The sequence below is a fragment of the Plecotus auritus genome (assembly GCF_963455305.1).
Source record: "Plecotus auritus genome assembly, chromosome: X".
NCBI lineage: Eukaryota > Metazoa > Chordata > Mammalia > Chiroptera > Vespertilionidae > Plecotus > Plecotus auritus.
Window position 1 is genome coordinate 5,096,589 of NC_137784.1, and position 4,696 is coordinate 5,101,284.

General features: G+C 47.6%; 1 protein-coding gene across 1 annotated transcript; it reads right to left on the minus strand.

Moving 5' to 3' along the window:
• Window positions 1-264: 264 nt before the first annotated feature.
• On the minus strand, window positions 265-909 carry LOC308240055 (claudin-34-like; the record flags this gene model as incomplete). The annotated part of the gene is made up of 1 exon (XM_080652949.1): window positions 265-909. One exon carries the CDS (start codon window positions 907-909, stop codon window positions 265-267), a length of 645 nt encoding a protein of 214 aa, XP_080509075.1.
• Between the last annotated feature and the right edge of the window lie 3,787 nt (window positions 910-4,696).

Consider the following 4,696-nt stretch of genomic DNA (forward strand, 5'->3'; position numbering starts at 1 on the left):
GAATTTTGTTCACCAGGCTACAAGTTTAATCAATAATAAGTAAAATCCACATTCAGTAAGACAGGTGCAAAGTGGTTTCTTTGGAATTTTTTTAATGAAAGTTCCTTAACCAATCGATGAGCCCAATTTGCACAGAGCAGGATATGGTCACTTGCTGCTCAAGATGACCTTTGCCATGGTCATGGATCCTTGGACCTATTTCATAGATACTTCACCCCCATAAACTGCTCATCGTGGATTTGCAAAGCTATGCAACCAGGAATTTCACACTTGCGAGACTTCGGGGTACACTTGGTTGTCGGGGGACAGCTGGAAAGAGATGGTAAGCAGCCCACTCAACAGCATCAGGGATGCAGCCAGGACCGCCAGGGGCACGGTGCTGCCGAGCTTCTGCCGGTCGGGCCTGAAGGGGATGTGGAAGGATGGCGGGAAGGCAATGCCCTCTTCATCTATCACAGCCTGGTTGTTGGAGATCACGACAATGAAGATCAATGTGCCAGCTATTATGCTCAGGACTCTGGAAGCGAAGAACAGATTGCCGGTGGTGTCCTTCTGAAGCTGTCCCGCGTACACTCTGCGCAGACCCATGACCATGAGCCCTTTCCCCAGGAGCCCGAGGAGGATGGCGGCCAGCAGCAGGTGCTGATCGATGCGGATATCCAGCGGCAGGTAGGTGTCACTGTAGGTGTAGCGGTGACACGCTATGGGTCGGCTCTGCAGGCTGTTGGGCTGGTAAGTGCAGACCTTCCACATGCCCACGCAGGCCATCCCCCAGGGCGGGGCGGGTCTGCTCTCTATGTACCATACCCGCCAATTGGCCAGACCCGTGCAAACCATGGTGAGGATCCATCCCAGGATGTTGAGCACTAAACTCGCTGCCTGGCAATTGGCCTTGTCGAACAAGGCCATGGCTCTGTATCCAGGGGATCTGCAAACCAATAGACGCTGTCATGAGGATGGGACCCATGGCCTGGAACTGCCCCCCGGAGTGAGTGGCACTATACTGGAGAGGGAAATGCCATATTCCAGAATGGAGACAATTGACCCCCATGCTCTGCTGGCGAAGGGTCCTTGGGCAAGATTTACTGAAAGCCTTAAAGTATACAGACTTTCACCCTGCAGGACAGGTAAGTGGTTAGAGCGTCTTCCCAACAGGCCCAGGTCGCAGAGCTTAATCCCTGGTCAGGGCACATAGAAGAATCAACCAATGAATGCATCAGTCAGTGGAACATCACATCGATGTTTCTCTCTCCCTCTCTCTGTCTCTAAAGTCAATCAAAATATGTACAAACTTTCAAACAGGCAGTTCCACTTCTTGACAATGATTGAAAGACACAATTAAGATTGGCTACAGCCCAACAGGCATGGTTGAGCGTCGACCTAAGAACCAGGAGGTCAGGGTTCGATTCCTGATCAGGGCACATGCCCCCGCTGTACGCTTGATCCCCAGTGTGGGGCATGCAGGAGGCAGCCAATCCAAATTATCTCTCATCACTGATGTTTCTCTCTCTTCTTTTCACTCTAAAATGAAGAAAAACATATTTTTTACAAGACAAATCTAAAAAGGAAGGAAGGAAGGACAGAAAAGAAAAGGAAGGAAGGAAGGAAAAGAAAGAAAAAAGAAATAAAGAAAGGAAGGAAGGAAGGAAGGAAGGAAGGAAGGAAGGAAGGAAGGTAGGAGTGAAGGATGGGAGGAAGTAAGGAAGGAATAAAAGAAGGAAGGATGGATGAAAGGAAGGAAGGATGGAAAAAGAAAGGAATGATGGATGAATTGATAGAAGGAAGGAATTATGAATAGAAGGCAGAAAGGAAGGAAGCAAGGATGGAAGGAAGGGAAGGAAGGAAGGAAGAAAGAAAGGGAGGAAGGAAGGAAGGAAGGAAGGAAGGAAGGAAGGAAGGAAGGAAGGAAGGAAGGAGAGAAAGGTGGAAGGATGGAAGGAAGGTTAGAAAGATGGCAGGAAGGAAGGATGGAAGAAGGAAGAAAGGAAGGCAGGAAGTATGAAAGGGAGGAAGGAAGAATGGATGGATAAATGGCAGCAAGGAATGGAGGAAGGAAGGAAAGAAAAACAAAGCAAGCAATAAAGGAAGAGGTAAGGTAGGAAGGAAGGAAAGAAGGAAGAAATAAAGAAAGGGAGAAAGGAAGGATGGATGCATGGAAGAAAGGAAGAATGGAAAGGAAGGAAGGAAGAATGGATGGATGGAAGGAAGAAAGGAAGGGTGGAATAAAGGAAGGAAGGATGAAAGGAAGATAGGAAGGATGGATGGAAAGATGGCAGGAAGGATGGAAAGATGGAAGGAATGAAGCAAGGAAGGTAGGAAGGAAGCAAGGAAGAAGGTAGGAAGGAAGCAAGGAAGAAAAAAAGGAAGGAAGGGAGGTAGGAAGGAAGCAAGGAAGGAAGGGTGGATGGATGGAAGAAAGGAAGAAAAAGAAGGAAGGAAATAAGAAACAAAGCAAGAAAGACAGGAAGGAGAGAAGGTAGGAAGGAATGAATGATGGAAGGAAGGAAGAATGGAATGATGGATAAAAAGAAGGAAGGAAAGAAGGAAAGAGATGGAAGGAAAGATGAAATGAAGGAAAGAAGGAAGGAAGGAAGGAAGGAAGGAAAGAAGGAAGGAAGGTTGAAAGGAAAGAAGAGGGTGAAGAAGTTAGAAAGGAATGAAGGAGAGAAGGAAGAAAAGAAGGAGAGCAGGTAGGAAGGAAGGAAGGAAAAAGGGGAAGAAGAAAGGGAATAAAGAAAGGAGAGAAGAAAGGAAGGAAGGAAGGAAGGAAGGAAGGAAGGAAGGAAGGAAGGAAGGAAGGAAGGAAGGAAGAAAGGAAGGAAGGAAGGAAGGAGAGCAGGTGGGAAGGAAAGAAGGAAGGCAGGAAGGGGGCTAGGGTTCATCTCTCCTGTAAGACCGCTTATGACAGTTAACCTGTTCACAGAGCAAATAAAAGGATTAAATAAAGTGACACCCCCACCCCCACCCCGCCCCAAGAAATCTCAGGGCTTTCCTAACCAGGGAGAAAATAAAGCCCAATTGTTACCCAAACAATACGCAAAGGCAGAGGAGGACGTCTCAGAGGTACAAACGGTAGTCCCTGCCAAGCAGTAACAGAAATAAGGAAACCAAACATTCTCTTGTTTCCATGGCTCCCAGGCTGGTCTGAAGGCCTGTGACAGTTAGTCTTATTAAAGGGCCAGGGTCAGGGAGCAGGTCTTCAAGAGGTGAAGCATTGGCCTGGCTGGTTTGGCTCCGTGGATAGAGTGTTGGCCTGGGGACTGAAAGTCCTGATTACTATTCTACTCAAGGGCACATGCCTGGGTTGTGAGCTGGATCCCCAGTGTGGGGCATGCAGAAGGCAGCCAATCCATGATTCTTTGTCATCATTGATGTTTCTCTCTCTCCTTTATCTCTAAAATCAAGAAAATCATATTTTTTAGAAGACAAATCTTATATAAAAGAAATGAAGGAAGGATGGATAGATGGAAGGCAGGAAGGAAGGAAAAAAGAAAGGAAGCAGTGATGGATGGGAGGGAGGGAGGGAGGAAGGAAGGAAGGAAGGAAAGAAGGAAGGAAGGAAGGAAGGAAGGAAGGAAGGAAGGAAGGAAGGAAGGAAGAAAGGAAGGAAGAGTCAATGGATTGATGGAAGGAAGGAAAGAAGGAAGGAAGGAAAGAAATAAAGTAAAGGAGGAAAGGGAAAAGCCAAATCTAAAACTGTAAATGCCTCCAGGTTAAGGCTAAGCATAGCCAGTTGCAAGCAGCCAACTAGTCTTTATACTATAGTCCACCAATGCTTTCCTTATTAATGCATTTTGTCTGTAACAATCTGCCCCTGTGTTTCTGACAGTGAAGGGCTTCTAACGACCTCCAATTTGGTGCTACCCGATTCCAGTTGATTTTTCTCATATGAACTCTTGGGAGGTTTTTTTGTATTTCTTTATTGATTGAAGTAATACATATGTGTCCTTATTCCCCCATTACCCCCCAGCTCCCATTCATGTGCTTGCTTTTTGTTTAAAAAGAGTAACTTCACCAACCGACATGGACCAGTGGTTGAGCGTGGACCTATGAACCAGGAGGTCAGGGTTCGATTCCCGGTGAGGGCACATGCCCGGGTTGCGGACTCGATCCCCAGTGTGGGGAGTGCGGGAGGCAGCGGACCCATGATTGTCTCTCATCATTGATGTTTCTCTCTCTCTTTCCCTCTCCCTTCCTCTCTGAAGTCAATACAAATATATTTCTAAAAAAGTAAAAATATCAGAAAGACCAACTTCCTCTCTGGAGCTTTTCTGACACCGTCCCTCCTAGAGGTGGAAGCACCTGCCTGCTCTCCAGGAAACCAGCTTCATCAGAGCACACAGCAGGCTCGCCTTTCCTGAAATGTGTCCTCTGGAGGCCAGAGGTCATGTGTGTTCTTCTGTGTGTGTCCAGCATCCAGCACACGGAGGCTCAATAACCATGTGTTGAAGGCATGGCGGACAAGGAGAAGTGGCTGAGGAATGTTGATGGCAAGCCCTTACCCAGCACTTATGTTATGCCAGGCTCTCCGCAAAAGCATGTGCACTGAGCCGACTGGCTTCTTCTAAACACAGGCCTGGGAACAGAAACTGGCCCTGCCCGTGGGGCTCGGTTGGTTGGTGTCGGCCTGTGCACTGAAGGGTCTTGGGTTGATTCTGGGTCGGGGCACATGTCCAGGTTGTGGGCTCCATCTTGG